Here is a 19,208-nt window from a genome sequence, read left to right as displayed (position 1 = left end):
AGGCACAAGGGCTGGTGCAGCAGGAGATAAGGGTGCAAGGCACAAGGGCTGGTGCAGCTGGTGGGGGCGACCTACCTGGCAAGGTCAAGGGTCGCTCTCCTCACCGCACGCTGTCGCCAGTTTTAAGGGGAGCTGGGAGGGAGGAGCAGCTGGGAGGGGGGAGGCGGGAGGCGGGAGGCGGGAGGCAGGGGTTAGCGAATGGGCGCGGAGGGCAGGGCCGCAGGGGCAGCAGCGGCGGGAAAGCTGGCAGTGGGCACGTGGGGAGTGAGGGAAAAAACGGCACCCAGGAAAGGGCAGCAGGGGCAAGGGTGCGAGGCACAAGGGCTGGTGCAGCTGCAGCGGGGAGGGTTACCTACCTGGCAAGGTCAATGGTCGCTCTCTTCACCGCGTGCTGTTGCCTGTTTTAAGGGGACTTGGAAGGGAGGAGCAGCTGGGAGTCGGAGGCAGGGGTTAGCGAATGGGCACAGAGGGGCAGGGGCAGCAGCGGTGGGAAAGCTGACAGTGTGCATGGGGGCGAGGGAAAATACGACACCCAGGAATGGGCAGCAGGAGCAAGGGTACGAGGCACAAGGGCTGGTGCAGCAGGAGACAAGGGTGCGAGGCACAAGGGCTGGTGCAGCTGCAGCGGGGGGGAGCGACCTACCTGGCAAGAAGAACTTTTTACACCAGATACTACTCAAAAAAATCTTGTAAAGGATCCTAAGACTGGCCAACTAGCTCTTAGCTCCAAGAAGAGACCACTAGAGGTGCCTGCACCTCCTCCTCCTCCTCCTCCTCCAAAGAAGAGAGACATTGCAACCTCTCCATTAAGGGTCCCTTCTCCACCACCTCCCCATACTATTCCTCCTCCTACACCTCCACCACATCATTCGCCTACACCATCCACTAATCCAGATGATGATGTAGATACAGACTCTGATGACACAGATGGGGGTGAACATGACCCAGCAGGAATCAATAGTCCCCCTCAGTCACCTAATCCATGGGATGATTATAACACCCCTGATGTGCCTTACATCCCACAAGACAATGTATATCCTTCCATGCCTACCCCACCAGAGGACACTATAGGTTTTAACCTACTAGTCCAGAGAGCTGCCCAGTACCATGGGGTTGACTTGCACACCGATACTGTGGAGGAAGATTTCCTATTAGACACTTTTGATAATACACAAAGGTCCACTGCCATTTTGCCAATGCTTAAAGGGGTCATTAAGCACGCAACAGAGGTATTTAAAGATCCTGTTAGGGCTCGGGTCCTCAACCCTCGCATAGAGAAAAAAATGCAAGGCTGCCCCTACAGATCCAGTTTACATTAGAGGTCCAGCACCACTAGACTCTTTAGTAGTGTCTAATGCACGTAAACGTGTTAATTCACAAACATCAGGTGAGGCCTCACCACCAGATAAGGAATCTAAGCTCCTTGACGCCTCCGGTAAACGAACAGCGTCACAGGCAGCTAACATTTGGCGCATTGCCAATACCCAAGCGTTGGCAAGATATGACAGGGCACATTATGATGTACTGGAGTCCATAATGCAGCATCTACCAGACAAGTATAAAAATAGGGCCAATGAACTCATACAAGAAGGTAAAAATATTACTAATACTTCCATTTGTTGTGCCCTAGATGCTGCAGATACTGCCTCAAGGGCAATCAATACCAGTACCCTTTTGCGTAGACATGCCTGGCTACATATATCAGGTTTTAAACCTGAAGTACAAAATTCCATCCTCAATCAGCCATTTGATGAGACACATTTATTTGGCCCTAATGTCGATGTGTCTTTAGAGAAAAAGAAAAAAGACACCGACACAGCAAAATCTATGGGAGCCTTGCAGCTGCAAGCTCCCAGACGTTCTTTTTGTCGCTCATCATATAGAGGCAACTCATGAGGCTACTCCTCCGAAAGCCCCTCCACTTCCTACAAGACCCCAAGCTAATCCACATTCACTAGGGGCTACCAAATAGGGGGTTACAGGGGTAACAACAACAAAGGCAGAGGCAATACCAACAACTCCCGCTCTGCCTTCACCCATACCCAATGACTTTCCTCCCCTTTCCCTCAACATTCTACTCCTGTGGGGGGAAGACTGCAACAATTCCTTCCTTCCTGGACCAACATCACATCAGACAGGTGGGTAAGACAAATTATTCTGTCAGGTTACTGTCTAGAACGAACATCCACCCTCCCAAACATACCAGAGTGTTCATGCAGCTCTTAGGGATGATGGCCTCTTGCATTTTCATAGTGCCCCATGCAAGACTTCAAATGCGTCCTCTACAAGAGTGCCTATCACGCAAATGGAACTAGGCTCAAGGTCAATTAACAGACCTAGTGTTGGTAGGCAGTCAGACTCATCGCTCTCTGCAGTGGTGGAACACCAAAAACCTTTCCAAAGGGCGACCGTTCCTAGAGCCAGTTCCTCAAATAGCCTTGACAGCGGGCGCATCTCTCTGCAGCTGGGGAGCCCACCTACTGCAACACACCATGCAAGGCAGGTGGACACCACAACAAAAGTTAATCCATATCAACCACCTGGAGTTATTAGCTATATTCCTAGCACTGAAAGCTTTCCAAAAGCAAGTATCAAACAAAGCTGTGTTAGTCCACACGGACAACATGACAGCCATGTATTACGTACAGAAACAGGGCGGAACACACTCCCTGCAACTCTTTTAACTAGCACAGGACATATGGCGATGGGCTATACCTCAAAACATATTCCTTCTAGCCCAGCATGTTCCAGGAGTACAAAATACCATAACAGATCTGTTGTCGTTACACACAACAGACCCACGAGTGGGAATTTCATACACAAGTTCTTCAACCATTCTTTCAAATGTGGGGACAACCTCAGATCGACCTCTTTGCCACCCATGAAAACGCCGTTTGCCCAAGCTTCGCCGCCAGATTTCACCCCCACTGTCCAAAGGCAATGCGATATGGATGAACTGGTCAAACAAATTTGTGTACGCTTTTCCACCTCTACCACTCATGACACTAGTAGTAAGCAAACTACAGCAGCATTCTCTGACCCTCATCCTAGTTGCTCCAACGTGGATCAGACAGCCGTGGTACACCACACTGCTACAACTGTCTGTAGTACCGCACCAAAAATTATACCTGTCTCCACACCTTTTAACACAGAACCGTGGAGAGATCAGGCACCCAGACCCAGCTCAGCTCAACCTTGCGATCTGGCTCCTGAAATCCTAGAATTTGGATATCTTAACCATCCTCCAAACTGCATGAATGTCATAAAAGAAGCTAGACGTCCAACCACTAGAGCATGGTATGCAGCTAAGTGGAAACGCTTTGTAATATATTGTCACAACAACAATATTAATCCCCTAGACGTGTATATTCAACACATCATAGGATACTTACTGTACTTCCAAAGATGTAACTTTGCCTACACTTCTATTAGACTGCACCTTGCTGCAATAGCAGCATATCTGCAAAACAGACCGCCTCTATCTCTGTTCAGAGTGCCTGCTATTAAAGCCTTTATGGAAGGCCTTAAGAGAATAATTCCTCCCATAGTACCACCTTCACCTGTGTGGAATTTAAACATTGTTCTCACACGGCTAATGGGACCTCCCTTCGAACCCTTACATAAATGTGAGTTACAATTCTTAACATGGAAGGTTGCGTTCCTAGTAGCTATTACTTCTCTGCGGAGAGTTAGTGAACTATAAGCACTAACTATTCAAGAACCCTTCTTGCAAATGCATAACAATAAAGTTGTTCTCCGTACTAATCCAAAATTCCTGCAAAGTCATTTCTCCCTTTCCCCTCAATCAATCTGTGGAACTGCCCATTTTTTCTTCTCCCAGCCACAGACATTAGCAGAAAGAGCTCTTCATACCCTAGATGTCAAAAGGGCATTGCTATACTACATCGAGAGAACACAACCCTTTCGTAAGACAAAACAACTTTTTGTGTCTTTCTCACCACCACATAAGGGTAATCCCATTTCAAAATCTGGGATAGCTAGATGGATTGTCAAATGTATACAGATTTGTTACCACAAAGCTAAACGTACGTTATCTGTTCCCCCTAAAGCCCACTCTACAAGGAAAATAGGGGCTTCAATGGCCTTTTTTGGGAACATTCCCCTAGAAGACATCTGCAGAGCGGCTTCATGGTCTACACCGCACACATTCACAAAACACTATTGTATAGATGTGCAAACCAAACAACAAGCTAATGTGGGCCAGGCTGTTCTCAAAACATTATTTCAAACTACTGCAACAAATAGGGGTGGTTGCCGCTAAGAGTGGGTACTGCTATACAATCTAGTGTGTAATCTGCAGCTCATATGCCTCGAACGGAAAATGCTACTTACCAGTATGCATCTGTTCTTGGCAAGTAGAGCTGCAGAGTTTCACACACCCACCCGCCTCCCTTGTCTGTTCCAGTATTATCTTAATTAGATACAGCTTACATGGACATCCTTCCTTTTCTTGCAAAGCTCCATAATTTCCCTAATGGCGAAAAACAATCTGAGGATGGAGCCGATGCCCATGCGCAATGTGGTCCAAAGGAGGAGTCACCTATCTGGTGACTTCCAAAGAACTTTTCAGGACAAAAACAAACTGCAAACATCTGGGCCCAACACTAGGTGGCGATCTATTCACAGTGTGTAACTATGCAGCTCTACATGCCAAGAACAGATGCATACTGGTAAGTAGCATTTTCCTTCCTTTGGAAACACGATCCTAACTGTAATTACACATGCTTAAGTGTGAAAGTCAACAACAGAAAAGTAGATGGGTGATGTTTGGTATAATTTATACATTCGATTTAGCAGGAATAACTACACCGTCCAAGATTCAAGACCATTCTGCCAAAGGGATAGCTGTCACGTGGACAGAATTCAAAGTAGTCTCTAGCTGAAATTTGTAGATTTGCTGCTTCGACTTCACCAAATACATGTGTAAAGCACTCCAGGCGGGATGTTGTTGATATAGCCGACTTTGCAAAAAATGATTGTGTTCTCTTTCAGATAATTAAGTTCATACATGAAATAACAATTTGTTTTTGCTGTTTCTTCTGAGCATGCAAACTAGTTTGTTTTTCTCTTCCTTACATCAAATGAGTTGTTTGGTGTATCCTCAGTAGCTAGGACTGTGATGAGAAAGTAGTGGAATGGGGGTAATGCATGGATTACTTACCGTGGTCTTCATTATGCCTTACCTTCCGTGCCACAGTCCTTAAAGTTCCTTCCTTTTCGCTCTGTAGTGTAAATAAAAAACAAGCATTGGCATAGCCAATAGGTCTCGTTATTTAGTTATGCAGCACAATATCCTTAGTGCAACAACAACTGTTGCATGGCTCAACACTTATAAGGTCCCAAAAGCGACACCTCTTGGCTATGCGAATGCTTGTTAGAGTCCCCTATCGAATGCACCTCCAACCTTCCTCCTCCACCCGCCCCCCACCCCCCCCCCCCCCCCCCCCCACCCACGCATCCTCGTCGCTGTCGCAGGGATGCTGTAACTTAAACACAGCCTTACAAAGAAAACCTCGACGCGGTCGCAAAAAACACGACACATTCCGTGAGGAGGCTGGCATCAGGCCAGTCAGATTATGGCCTGATCTGACTGCGAGAGGCCCGTCCAGCACGGCCTGGATAAAAAATATACCGAAACAGTGTTAACTTTCAAGAACCGACTGGACGACAACGCACACAACTGGAAGGAACTCTTCAACATCGTGAAAGAGCTCTCCAACCCCAGCGCCGGAAACAACGACATCACCCCATTGCAAGACCTCTGCAACTCCCTCGCCTCCTACTTCCACAACAAGATCGTGGACATACACAACAGCTTCAGCACCCAACCGACGCACACCACGACCGCAGCAACGCCACCCACCACCACCCTCCGCGCCTGGACCCTGGTCAACACCGAAGACACCGTCCACATGATGAACTCCGTCCACTCCGGATCTCCGACCGACCCCTGCCCTCACCACGTCTTCAACAAAGCCGACGCTGTCATCGCACCCCACCTGCGGGACATCATCAACACCTCATTCGACACCGCCACCTTCCCCGAGAGCTGGAAGCACGCCGAACTCCGCGCTCTACTCAAGAAACCTACAGCAGACCCCACCGAACTCAAGAATTACCGCCCCATCTCTCTTCTCCCGTTTCCAGCCAAAGTCATCGAAAAGACCGTCAACAAACAGCTGGCCGCCTTCCTCGAGACGAATGGATCCCTCGACCCATCGCAGTCCGGATTCCGTGCCAACCACAGCACCGAGACCGCCCTCATCGCCGCCACTGACGACATCCGAGCCCTGATGGACAACGGAGAAACAGTGGCCCTCATCCTCCTAGACCTCTCCGCGGCTTTCGACACGGTCTGCCACCGCACCCTAGTGCAGCGCCTCAGCAACGTCGGAATCCAGGAGAAGGCACTGGAATGGATCGTCTCCTTCCTCGACGGAAGAACACAAAGAGTCCGCCTACCACTGTACAAGTCAGAGGCCACCGAAGTCATCTGCGGCGTCCCTCAAGGATCCTCGCTGAGCCCTACTCTCTTCAACGTCTACATGAGCCCCCTCGCGGCCATCGCACGCCAACACAACCTCAAAATAATCTCCTACGCCGACGACACCCAGCTGATCCTCTCCCTGACCAACGACCCCGCCGCCGCCAGAGCCAACCTGCACGAAGGGATGAAAGAGGTAGCCGAGTGGATGACGACAAGCCGCCTGAAACTGAACTCAGATAAGACGGAGGTCCTCATCCTGGGCTCCTCGCCCTCCGCCTGGGACGACTCCTGGTGGCCCCCCGCCCTGGGCACCGCACCCAAACCGACGGACCACGCACGCAACCTGAGTTTCATCCTGGACTCCTCCCTCTCCATGACCAGGCAAGTCAACGCCGTCTCCTCGTCGTGCTTCAACATCCTGCGCATGCTGCGGAAGATCTTCTGGTGGATCCCCACAGAGACCAGGAAGACCGTCACCCAGGCCCTCGTCACCAGCCGACTGGACTACGGCAACGCACTCTACGCCGGAACCACCGCCAAGAACCAGAAGAGACTCCAGCGCATCCAGAACGCCTCAGCCAGACTCATCCTCGACATCCCACGACACAGCCACATCTCCGGACACCTAAGAGACCTACACTGGCTCCCGGTCAACAAGAGAATCACCTTCCGCCTCCTTACCCATGCACACAAAGCTCTCCACGATCAAGGCCCGAGCTACCTCAACAACCGCATCAACTTCTACGCTCCCAAACGCCACCTCCGATCTGCCAGCCACGCCCTCGCCGCCGTCCCACGCATCCGCAGAGCCACCACAGGAGGAAGGTCCTTCTCCTACCTGGCCGCCAAGACCTGGAACTCCCTCCCGGCCGACCTGCGCCTGACCCAAGACCACCTCTCCTTCAGGAAGAAGCTCAAGACCTGGCTGTTCGAGCAGTAGCGCCCCCCCCCCCCCACCCCCCCCCCAAGCGCCTCGAGACCCTACGGGTAGGTAGTGCGCTCTATAAATGTCTTTGATTGATTGATTGATTGAACTTAAAGTCGGCCGACAAGGTGAAAGACGATGGGTAACAAGTCACATACACAGGTTCAACACATCAAAGGGATGTGCGTGGGACTTTCCACAAGGATACCACTTGCATCCTCTCCAGGGAAAGATGACCAAAGCAATGTCTGCCCTGCGGAAGGTGAAGAGATGGGAGTCCGATGCAGCCGGCACACAGACCCTTCAGTCGCAGGAAGAGCATCTGTCGGCAGCTTGCACGCATGTCTGACGGCCAAACGGAGGGCGTCCGTGCAAATCTGCTATTTGTGTGTTTTATTGCGAAGAAGGGTCTCTACTGGCGTTGCATCACTGCAATAGGTGGGTTAGGTGTGCAAACAATTTTATTTCAAAAAGGTAGCACCAGAGCAGGTTCCACCTACCGAAAGACTTGGGAGTCAAGTGTCACTGCTGTGCTCTGAAAGTGCAGATGGGTAATGTAGCAGCCTCAATTCAACAAGCGGGCACATGGCAATGTAAGCACGACAGCAACAGATCCCAAATGAAGCCATTAGGCAAAAGTAACCACTCCTCTTCAGTCGCTAGTGGGTTTAGCTACTCAACCCATTTTTACACGGTCACTCATGTTTGCACTCCTGAATCTATGTATCGATTCTTGCATTCACCCATTCCTCAATCTACAATTTATAAAAATGCACAAACAAAAAACATTTGCAAAATAATTAAAAGAATAAAAGTCGACTGCAGTGTCAAAGCCAATGGGAAGCACCTTTTTGTTGAACTATTCTTTTTGCCTTTGCTTTTAGTCAATGGAGTGCAGCATCGGCAATATCTAAAATTGCCAATGCGGTCTGTGTGTGTAAGATAGGGTGACCAGGCGTCCCGGTTTTCCCCGGACGGTCCCGGGTTTTCACCAGCTGTTCCGGGAGATTTCTGGAAATTTAGCTCATGTTTTTAGAGAGGGTCGGCTGAAAACGGCGGGAGGTGCATTTTTATGTTTTACAAGTAGGAATAGTTAGCAGTTGTTTCAAGACAGTAATTTAATTACCAGGCAAGCTTCTGGGTATAAAAATGGCATTTTAGGCATGTTCTAACTAACTGTTCTGTAGTTTGCTGCTGAGGAGCGCTCTCATTATGTGCGCTGGCGTGAAGTACAACTATAGTCGTTCTTCTATTCTCAGTGAAATGTCCCGGTTTTTGGCTTTACAATTCTGGTCACCCTTGTTTAACACGCAAGGTGCAGAGGCGGGGGTATGCATAGTTTCGTAGGCATAAGGATGCGTGATCACGGGATGTGGGTGCAGGTTATTTTTTTTTTAATTAGCAATCACAACTGACGGACATCTGTTGGTTCAGCACATTAAAAAATAAGCATTTACAATGCAGTGGTCTCTGCATCATTAAAGGTAGAGCGTTTTGGCATTGCTCATGACATTTTTTTTTTTTAAATCATAAATAAATGGCATTGTCATTTACAATACCAATAGCTTAATCGCTCGCAAATGCATGACCTATTGCATTTACACCCAGACAGAGCCACACACACAAAGCCACCCACACACACATACAGAGCCACTCACACAGAGTCTTTCACATAGAGCCCCCTACACAGAGCTACCCTCACACAGACAGAGCCACCCACATATAGAGCCACCTACAAAAAAGCTATCCACACAGAGCCACACACACACACAGAGCCACAGAGCCACACACACACACACACACACACACACAGCCCCACACACACAGAGCCCCACACACACAGAGCCCCACACACACACCCAGAGCCCCACACACCCCCAGAGCCCCACACCCCCACACCCAGAGCCCCACACCCCCACACCCAGAGCCCCACAAACACACCCAGAGCCCCACACACACACCCAGAGCCCCACACACACTCAGAGCCCCACACACACCCAGAGCCACATACACACCCAGACCCACATACACACCCAGAGCCACATACACACACAGAGCCACATACACACACAGAAGAGGAAGCACAGTGAGGGGGCAGGGGAGCAAGCACAGCCAGGGGGCTGGGGACCAAGCACACGCAGGGGGCCGGGGAGCAAGCACAGCGAGGGTGCAGGCAAGCAAGCACATCGAGGGTGCAGGGAAGCAAGCACAGCGAGGGGGCAGGGGGCAGGGGAGCACGCACAGCCAGGGAGCAGGGGAGCAAGCACAGCCAGGGGGCATGGGAGCAAGCACAGCCAGGGGGCAGGGAAGCAAGCACAGCCAGGGGAGCAAGCACAGCCAGGGTGGGCAGGGAAGCAAGCACAGCGAGGGGGCAGGGAAGCAAGCACAGCGAGGGGAGCAAGCACAGCCAGGGGGGCAGGGAAGCAAGCACAGCCAGGGGGCAGGGAAGCAAGCACAGCCAGGGAAGCAAGCACAGCCAGGGGGCAGGGAAGCAAGCACAGCGAGGGGGAAGGGAAGTAAGCATAGCCAGGGAGGCAGGGAAGCAAGCACAGCCAGGGGGGCAGGGAAGCAAGCGCAGCCGGGGGGCAGGGAAGCAAGCATAGCCAGGGGGGCAGAGAAGCAAGCACAGCGAGGGGGCAGGGAAGCAAGCACAGCGAGGGGGCAGGGAAGCAAGCACAGCGAGGGGGCAGGGAAGCAAGCACAGCGAGGGGACAGGGAAGCAAGCACAGCGAGGGGGCAGGGAAGCAAGCGCAGCCAGGGGGGGCAGGGAAGCAAGCACAGCCAGGGGTGCAGGGAGGCAAGCACAGCCAGGGAAGCAAGCACAGCGAGGGGGCAGGGAAGCAAGCACAGCGAGGGGGAAGGGAAGCAAGCACAGCGAGGGAGGCAGGGTAACAAGCACAGCCAGGGGGGCAGGGAAGCAAGCACAGCCGGGGGGCAGGGAAGCAAGCATAGCCAGGGGGGCAGGGAAGCAAGCACAGCGAATGGGTAGGGAAGCAAGCACAGCGAGGGGACAGGGAAGCAAGCACAGCGAGGGGGCAGGGAAGCAAGCACAGCAAGGGGAGCTGGCAGAAAGTACGTGCACAAAAATCCAGCCTCCTGGACAGAGAGAAGCAGCCGGGCGAGATGTTCCTGAGAACAGTGGCTGCCGCAGGCCAGCCATATCTATGTTCAGAAGGAGAGGGGGTGGGAGGAGCTGCAAACACCCAGCTCTAACCAGCGCAAGAAGGATCGACAATCTACCTCAACTTTCAACCTCTAAAGCATTTCTGTACAATACACTGGTTTCAGATTATTCAAGCGGCCGAGGTTGCGACGGAGCTGCCGGTTAGCCGATAAGAGATGTGACATGCAGTAAAATAAATAAATATATATATATATATATTTTTTTTTTCTGGATTCTCCTTGCCCCCTACTCATCGGCAGAAGTCACAGCACAGCAGCAGTAAGTTTTTCAAACTTACTCTTTATTTACACACCATGTGCAGGATGTAACTCATCAAAAAACGGACGGCCTACGCGTTTCGGCTACTCTAGCCTTCCACTGGAAGGCTAGAGTATATATATATAAATATATATATACATGAAAGGTCAGAGAGCGGACTTACCCGCCCCATGGTAACCAGGTGATCACACTCCCGCCCCCTGCGAAGGGAAGTGTGACTTACTGTTTGATCACCAGAGAGGTAACAATCCAGAGGACTAGAACCAGTCAGTAACATGGCTCACATCTCTGCAGAAGGACACGGCGCACTGCAGCGAGCAGAGAGCGCATCCCTCATCCTCAGCCTGGGACCAGCCGCACCCGGAGCTGGGCGCGGGGCCTGGGCAGGCCGCCGCAGGGAGCAGAGAAGCACGGCGCACGCCACCCTGCATCCCAGTACCTGGAAACGGACGGCCGCAGCCAGACCCACTCTCAAGACTGCGCACTGCTGACGAACCCCCAGAGCGAAGACAGCCCCTCAGAGCGAATCTCACACCCTGACTGCCCAGGACAAGCCGCAGAGACCGTCGCTCCTGCACCCAGAGCTCCGTACTGTAGGCTCTGCTCCACCTCTGAGGTCTGACACCTCCCGCTGCGAAGACAGGAGCACGGCGCTCACCCCTGGGATCAGATGGAGCTGGACCTGCTCTGCCACCCACCACAGGCTGTGCTCTGCAGAGAAGCGGACCCCTCGGCGGTCTGTCACCCACAGTGGAGCGTGCTCCAGGCTCGGACCTCTACTGGGACCTTGGCGAGCCCCCACCGCGACGGCCACCATCCGTCGTGTTCTATGGAGTAAGGCGCTAGAACAGTCATTCGCACAAGGCGCGCCTTAAAGGGAGTCTATGACTAGGCACGGGTGGGTTGTGAGAGACATTCTTTGTGGTGCATGAATTTAAATCCCAGCACTCGCGGGCCTTCGCCCTCCTTGCTTCCTTGGCCAGTGCTCCACCTCCTCTCCGGGGGTCATTCTCGGCCACCCTTTTGGACAGGCCGGGTACCCCACTTAACACACCCAGGCCGTGAGGTGGGCTCGCGATACCCGGATGACCTCCCATGCACCCGTGAAGGGCAGGCATCAGGCTGGCCCAGTAACACACCAATGAGGCTCGGGCGAGGGCCAGTGACGAACTCGTATTTTCCCAAAGCCTGCACAGACTGTAAACAAACCGCAGCACCCCAGGGCCACGGGGTCCATTGAGGAGCCTGAGTCGGATGTCCAGTGCTTCCCCCGAGGAGCACACACTGCGGAGGCCTCCCGGGGGTCACAGCTTCCAGGAGCTTCCATGCTGTGAAGGGTTACATACTGCTGAAACACACCTCCTCAAGGGCCAGACCGCTAAGGTATCCTTACTGCCAAGAAACTAACAGACGGCTGCGGCATCTCTGCTGTGCAGGGCCACAAACTGCCGAGACATCACCACTGCCAGAGGCCACAGAGAGAGGAGACATCCATGCCGCCCAGGACAACACGCTGCTGATGCATCCCAGTGTAGGACCTCTACAGGCAAAATGGCGGCCGCAAAGCTCCGCAAATTTCGGGTTCGGGGCGTGTTTGGCCGTCCCCAAAAGGGGCGTGTCTTAAAAGTGGAAAGAACAGAACCAACACGCACCCGAATCCGAAAGAGACGGAGCTTGTTTCGAGTGATGCCCCTCTCCTCCAATGGCTGGCCTCCGTTTAGGAAGCCAGCCAATGGATGAGCGAGGCGGGTTCTAGCCCTGTTTCTCAAAAAACACTCAAAGACAATTCTACGACTTCCGGCTGGCAAGTCAGCCTTCGGTCCTCGACCTAATAATATATAACATTTTTTTTTTTAAATGGGACTTGCCGGAAAGACCATTTTAACATGCGGAGCAGTACCACAGCAAATGGCAGCTGCCAGGCTCTGTACACACTCGTTTGCACCTGAGTTTCCATCATTCAAACTCAAGATGCTTCACAGTCTCTAAGGCGTCCTACAACTGCATCGCTAGGGTCAGCCCAGACACCTGTCCAAGACTGAAGATCAGGCTCTTTCAGCGAGGAACGGGAAGAAGAGGGACTGAGCAATGGTTGTAATGGGAGAGGGTCGGGGACGTCCCACCTCGACGCTGACGCACAAAGATCTACTGTGTGGAGGATGCCGGGTAGACTGGGGATGCCGGGTAGACTGGGGATGCCGGGTAGACTGGGGATGCCGGGTAGGCTTGTTAAGAAGGGTTACAGAGGCGAGTGGGTCGAACGCGCAAATGTGGGATGATGCAGGCAGGAGTAACTTTGCACTGTGTGGCTACTTCTCCTTTACCCAGTTATTCCGCTTTACTGGACTTTGGGCTACTCCCGTATGTAGCAAACTTCTTTTGACTTATACCTTACATTAAAACCGCCAGATGAACCGCCGTTCCTTTACACCCATCTGTCCTCCAAATCAAGTTCTATTTTTCCTCGAGAACGAGCGTCACTTGTTGTGCTGAAGGTCACACAGTTCCGCCAGAGGGACACATGGCCATTTCCAGGGCATGGAAGAGCCCCCCACCCCCTCACGTGCTGCCCGACCCCACCAACTGTACACATGATTAGCTCAGCCTTTGACCGGTTGCTCGCTTCCTTTCTTGGTGTGCAGCGGCTTTTCGTCGCCACAAAGGATGAATTGTTCCATTCCAGACAGCTCTGTGCAAACACTGGGGCTGAACCGTGTGCTGCAGATTAAGGTCATGGAAAGATAGCACAGAACGGCTTCAGATCAGCAAAGCCACGTGCACGGCTGAGTTTGGTACGGCGAGTGTGTCCTCAAAGCAAAAAGAAAACAAGACCTATTGGCTATTCCAATGCTTGTTTTTTTATGTCCGTGGTTTTTCGTGTGGTGATAGATACAATGTTAAAATATTTGTAGAGACTTTCACAACATGCTCAGTTTTTAAAGTACCTGTGAGTGGTGCAATATTTTGCCTGGGTTTTTATCTTGAGGTCAGTGGTCTGGCTGCATTAAGAAAACATTATAGAGTCTGTGATGCTTTGCACAAGAGAAGTGAGGTCAAAGGCTCCCACAGGATACCAGGGTGCAGTACCGCACGTCCTCACTAGCTGACCCACTCCAGCCGGCGTCCGAGCCATACAGGGACAACTAGAGACGCCTGACGGGTGTATGCTGTGACGTCACCATGCCTGCTTTGTTTATCCTGGAGCGACACTGAGCAAAGCACTTCCTGCATCGTGACGAACTCGGAACAGATATCCGGCTGCCGATAATGCACTGCAAGGATGACAAACCCTTCGCATCTAAATAAACATGTTACACTTTTCATTAATTAGACTATAATGTCTTCATTTTTTGTAGTGTAGGTTAATCATCACTCTGCATTTTCCCCATTAACTCCGTAGAGTCGCTCTAATATCGACCAGATTCCAATCAGAGAAGATGTTTTCTACAGCTTTGTTCTCGGCTTCAGTTGCACTTTGTGTGGCGGCTGATGACCAGAAGTAGGCAATTTTTGGGGACCTTCTTAGGTCTACGTGATAGTGATAAACTAGCATACTGCTGCGCGGCAGAGAAAGTGGCAGCAGGGGGAGGGGGCAAGGGCGATTTCCTTTCGGGAGCGTGCAACCATATGGCGCCACGCGCTCCCGAAAGGAAATCGCCAAGATGTGCACGCGTTGCATTGAAAGCATTGCAACTTGTGCACATTTTTGCCCCCAAAGCTGCATTGATCTCAAGAGGTCTCTCTCCTATGCAGCGCATGCGCGCTGCATAGGCGAGACCTAAAAACTTGGCATGACAGGAAAAGGCGTTTCCGCTACGCAATATAAAATGGAAGGGGAGTCTAAATAGTAAGCAAGGTAAAAATACTAGGAGGACTTGAAGGAAGGTGTCTCGTGTGGAAAGCGCCCCTCAATAGGTAAGCACTGTGAGAGAAGGAAGATCAGAATCCTAAGAAAGATTAATGATAAGTCATCCATGTATTCACTTGGAGGTGAAGGGTCTCACCTCTCCTTGAATATTGCTCTATGTTGTCTTATTGGCTAACCTCAATATATATATATATATTTCTCTATTGGTTGGTAAAATATTAGTAAATTGTGGTTCTTAAAAGATGGCTATCCATAACAGAAGAGTAAGTTGACAGTGCCTACACCACAGATCAACAGTGAGCCTGGGTCAATATTTCAAAAGTAATTATCCAGAACCATACAGTATGTATTTTGTAATGATAAATTATTATAATATGAATGTTTCCAGTTTCCATAGACCATTGTTTGTTTCTCCTGCAGTGTTTGGTACAGTCAGCAGCTTTCACAGCTCTGCATCAGCACCTCTTGATACTGAGCTGCCCTTGGAATAGGCCTTACCTAGGGTGCTAGGTTGGCACTTGGGGAGGATCAAGGACAGAGAGGTTACCCTGCTGTACTGACTTTAGGCCATTTGCATCTCCTTCTAAAAGTACACACATGTGGTGTTGGTATGGTGATCTGGCAGACGTAGGTTTAAGTGCAGTCGTAAGTACCTCTGGATGTTCATAACCTAGTATATGTTTCTGAGCTGTGAAATATAATGTGGTGAAGGCTGGCAGCAGCTCAACTTCCATCTCGGTGCCCATTATAGAACAGGCGCTTTTGCATCTTCAATCATGTCTTTTTCTTCTGGGCTGACAGCGCATTTTAAAGACATTCTTGCCTCATTCTCCCTTTTCATTTTGCAGAAAGAGAAATTTGTTAAACTTCTGGACCAGCTGCACAACTCGCTGCGCATAGATCTCTCAATGTATAGGGTAAGTAAGAGATGACTAATAGTGCTCTTTCGTCATGTAAACAGCCCATCACTGATGTTATCCTCGTGCTCACTGTGTAAAGCCAAAATGTTATCTTGTGTATGTGGTTGTTCCCAACCATCAGAGAGTGGATTGAAGTGACACTTTTAGCCTGGCACTATACATGGTCAAATGTCACAATGTATAGAATATTGGCTGCTGCAACTCGCGCATACGACTCAGCATTCGACATTTTGGATATTGTATGCTAGCTTTTTTCGTCCAACAGTGATTTTGTTTTGCTCTAATTTAGTTCCTTTCCGGCTCTCTTGTCATTCCTTTAATTTGCATGTTTGATTGAGTTTTCCTCTTTCAAATGCCAGTAAAGTATGTCCTGTAAATAATGCGAGTATGGGGTATCTATAGGGTGTGGTTTGTCTTCGCAGTTGCTTTCAATTTCCCCCCTTGCTGTGTTTCATTGGCAGACACTGTGTGTGACTATCTCAACAGCTTTTGGACACAAGGGTGATGCCTTCGTTTGACTTGGAATCCCCTTAGAAGTTGGGGTTGTTCATGCCAATACTGTAGGCCCAATCCTGTTTCATTGCCCATCAGCTCCAGGGGCCCATCTGGAGGTTGGCACCTAGCGTTTCTTTCCATTGTCACACAGGTTTTCTATATAGTTTTGTTTATTTTGGCAGTATTTATATAGCTTTAATTTAAAACCTAAAGAAGGCTAAAAATAGAAGCAATCCTATCAGGCCCGGCTCTAGAATTTTTTCTCTGGGAGGGCCATGAAGTTGAGTGGGTACTGGGCAAAAAGCAGCAAAGTATTCAATCGATCTGATATTTTAGGCTTTGGCGCCTGTCTGCATTTTTTTGTAACACAATAATCAGCACCCAGAGAGCTGCTTTCTTTGATGTGCTTCCAGCTTTGAGGAAGGGAAGGGACTCTGCTTGTCAAATCTGTAAGATGCAGATCTTTAAGACTGCTGCATGCTTCTGGTCATGTGCAGCAGCAGGAATTTTTCTGCTGCCATACAGGGCCACTGTACAGCTTTTCATGTTTTTAAAAAACGTGGGTAGCTTTTTACTTTGCAAAGCATTGCAATTTAAAAATACGATGAAATACGCCCGGAATCCTAATTCAGTTTTCAGGACATCTGTGTAAGCATCACAGCAGCTAATAAACTCTGCTCATTTCACACCTCTACCCAGGCCTGAAAGTATCCAATATCAGTGGTGTCAATGACAGTCAATCATCAAAATAAACGATAAGCGATAAGCGAGAGCCTACGGAGAAACAGTCATGTGAAAACGCTTGTTTTCCAGTTCTGATTGGCATTGGGCCACCCTCTAGAACCGGTCCTGAATCCTATCCACCGGTCCCTGGCCTCAGTGCTAGGGACACGTTGATGTTAAGGACATTACCGTATTGTAACCTGGGCTAGAGAAGGTAATGAGGACAGTAGCGCCGCGAGGCGGCCAACTGATGAGCTATTAGAATCAATCCTGGCCGCCTGGCCCTAGTCTCAGTGCGCGTGAACGTATATAGAAAGCCAAAGCATACCTGCTAACCTGAACAAAAATCTTACAGGAGGGGCGGGGCCTCGTGCCCAGAAGTACATAAGAGGCACTTTTGAACCTCCCCCCACTTCTCCCACCTCTCTTACCCCCTCCCCCCCCCAAATTAATAACAAAAAAAGCTGGCTGAGGCTGGTGCCGATGTACTGGGGTGCTTACTTACCCCTTAATGGACGTCGGCTGTTCAAAGCTAAGGAAAACTACCTGAAAAACACTATTTACAGTTTGTTCTCAGCCCGTTTACCCTGTCACCGGGTGACCGTGAGATGGGAGCTCCGTGTGAGTTGGCAGGTATGACAGAGGTTAATAAGGACAGAAGCGCCCCGAAATGCCCAGCTGATGAGCTAATTAGAATGAATCCTATCCAGCGGTGCCTAGCCTCAGTGTGCTAGTGGCGCGTTGATGTACTGTAACCTATCAAGGATAATGAGGACAGAAGCGCCGCGAGGCGGGAAACTAATGACCTAATTACAATCAACCCTGCCCTCGATGCACTAGGGACGCGTTGAGGCTAAAGGGCATTTCCGTACTATAACCTGGGCCAGAGAATGTAATTGAGGAGGACCGTAGCGCAGCGACACGGCCAGCTGATGAGATCCTGGCCTCAGTGCGCTAGCGACGCGTTGATGTGCTGTAAGTCTGGAACCTATAGAGAGTAAGGAGGACAGTAGCGCCGCGACTCGGCTCTAAATAAGACCGCCCTTTTCCCTTTTAATGAGGTCCTTTTCTGCCCTTTCATTTCAAAACCATGAATTTTAATGTATTGATTTTGTTGAGAACCTTCACATAATATCTTTTTCCCGTATTCGGATTTTTCTGTGTGGGAAATTCCTGGAAATTGTGGAAGCGAATCCTGCCTCCGTTCAGCGTGAGTGGCCACGCCGGCGCCTGTGGGCATCGGAGCGGGGCCGGCGCGAGAGAGAGCTCGAGTCACTCGCCTCGGGGATCCGGCCCTGGACACGTCAGCACCAATGCTCCTGCAATAACCAAAATGAGCGTAATAATGAATTGTAGGCCTGGGGTCACCGAGGCGTCTGCGGGGGCGAGGGCGCTCTTTGAAATCCTTTCATAATAATAATCACTTGCTTGTTCAGTCATAAGTAGCCAATCACACGCTAGGTTCCTGCTGTCCGGTCTCTCCTTCCCTTGGCTGCAGAGGCTCAGCAGGGTTCACGAGTACTCACTAGGGCGAAAGGTGGGGGATGTAGAAACGGCTCCTTTGCATGTGTAAATAAGAAATCGGATCTGCATGTACATATATATCTATATCTATATCTGTATATATATATATATATATATATATATATATATATATATATATATATATACACAGTGTTTTAAATTTTTAAATGGGAAAAAATAAGTTCAGTACTGCTAGAGGTGTGGCATGTGGGCGGGGCTAGGGGCGGAGCAAAGAGCAGCATATGATGATACATAGCCAGTGAGCCTACCTTTCATGAGTATTGGTACTCTCCTCAGCAGTAGAGAAGTGCCGGTACTAACAGGGATAAAAATAATACGAAGTGCTGGTACACAGTACCTTTGAGTACCAGCCCATTTAAAACAATGCCACTGCCCTTTTCCCTATGACCAGGCTCTTCCTGGTTCCATGCCTTTACATAGGCAGGGTCCTCTCCATTCATCTCTCATCTTTACCCAGCCTCTAAGCTTATCTCTAGTTCTGCTCCTCTTCCTCCCACCTTTTGCTTACTCTCGCCACATGTCTTCAATTTCCTCACTGTTTTTTCCCTACTTGTCTCCTGTTCTCCCCTCCATGCTGTACTCATCCCCTAAGTTTGCCATCTGGCCAGTATTTTGTTCTGCAGTGTCTGTGTGTGTGTCTGGGTGCATGTGTGCCTGGGTGTGTCTAGGTGTGGGTGTGTCTGGGTGTGGGTGTGTCTCTGTGTGTGTGTCTGCATGTGTGTGTGTCTGCATGTGTGTGTGTCTGCGTGTGTGTGTATGGGTGTGTGTCTGTGTTTCTTTGT

The 19,208-nt window shown here is 50.3% G+C and overlaps 1 protein-coding gene across 4 annotated transcripts in view; it reads left to right on the top strand.

Annotated features, from left to right (window-relative positions):
* UNC13B (unc-13 homolog B) overlaps positions 1-19,208 on the top strand; it is a 3,024,149-nt gene that overhangs the window by 2,129,267 nt on the left and 875,674 nt on the right. For all 4 annotated transcript variants that reach the window (XM_086960243.1, XM_086960242.1, XM_086960241.1 and 1 more), the window contains one exon: positions 15,592-15,660. In XM_086960243.1, the coding sequence (XP_086816369.1) occupies positions 15,592-15,660 (69 nt within the window). The remainder of the gene's footprint in view (positions 1-15,591; positions 15,661-19,208) is intronic.

This window comes from Lissotriton vulgaris, chromosome 3_1 (genome assembly GCF_964263255.1).
Source record: "Lissotriton vulgaris chromosome 3_1, aLisVul1.2, whole genome shotgun sequence".
Taxonomy (NCBI): domain Eukaryota; kingdom Metazoa; phylum Chordata; class Amphibia; order Caudata; family Salamandridae; genus Lissotriton; species Lissotriton vulgaris.
This window is presented reverse-complemented; position numbering and strand designations above follow the sequence as displayed.